Below are 888 nucleotides of genomic sequence, written 5' to 3' on the forward strand. Positions count from 1 at the left end.
AACACCAAATGTTGAGCTTGTGGAGCAACAGGAACCCTCTCCTTCCTTGCTGGTGCGGGTGTAAAGCAGTGCAGCCACATTGGAAAACACTTTGGCACTTCCTTACAAAGCCTAACATCCTGTCACCATATGACCCAGTCATTGCACTCTTTGGTATTTACTACCCAAAGGTATTAAAAATTTATGTCCAAAAAAAAGAAAAACAAATCACACGGCTTACTTCAAAAGCAACAATTCTCTCACCGGCTGATTTTCTTGGTCGGTTCTGCCAACTCCCAGCAGCCTGACACCCACCACCCCCGGGGCGCAACAACGCCAGAACCCACTAACACGTTCTCCAGCTCCTCTGTCTCTGGTCTCGCACAGCTGGCAGGAGGCAGGCATCAGAAAGAGAGAGTCGTCATTGTTGAGTCACAGGGGGAGAATCAAGAGCTACTGTGACCGGTGGGCACGGCCAGGACTCGGACCTTGTGTGTTCAGGGGAAGTGACTTTCCTCTCGGTTTTATTACTATCAGGATCTAAGGCCACACGATCGCTCGAGAGCCTTCTCAGAGGAGAAGGAACACGGGGGAGGAATGAGCACACCGGGGGCCCGTTTCTGACGCCGTCCTGTTGGATTGATGCCGCCGTGGCGAACACCCAGTCTCTCCAGGCCCACGGAGCCACCTGCCCTGCTGCCCAGGGGGTGCGGGCAGTGCAGGGCAACACTCACCTCGCTTTGCAGCTGCTTCTGCAGGGCCTGCTTGTGCGCCTCGAACTCCTTGTGCTCGAACGCGATAACGTTTTCTGCTTTCTTTAGTTCTTTCTGAAAAGCTGCCAGCTCTGGAGATGGCTGAGACAGGTCTGTGACAGTGGCGGGGGGGGGGGGGGGGGGGGGGGGGTGGTCG

General features: G+C 55.2%; 1 protein-coding gene across 1 annotated transcript in view; it reads right to left on the reverse strand.

Annotated features, from left to right (window-relative positions):
- Nucleotides 1-531: 531 nt before the first annotated feature.
- OFD1 (OFD1 centriole and centriolar satellite protein) overlaps nt 532-888 on the reverse strand; it is a gene marked incomplete at its 3' end in the record, with an annotated part of 25,305 nt that continues 24,948 nt past the window's right edge. Inside the window, exon 11 of the mRNA XM_077781003.1 lies at nt 532-844. Coding sequence (XP_077637129.1) covers nt 532-844 — 313 coding nt within the window. The remainder of the gene's footprint in view (nt 845-888) is intronic.

This window comes from Crocuta crocuta, unplaced genomic scaffold (genome assembly GCF_008692635.1).
Source record: "Crocuta crocuta isolate KB4526 unplaced genomic scaffold, BGI_CrCroc_1.0 scaffold2174, whole genome shotgun sequence".
NCBI classification, from domain to species: Eukaryota; Metazoa; Chordata; class Mammalia; order Carnivora; family Hyaenidae; genus Crocuta; species Crocuta crocuta.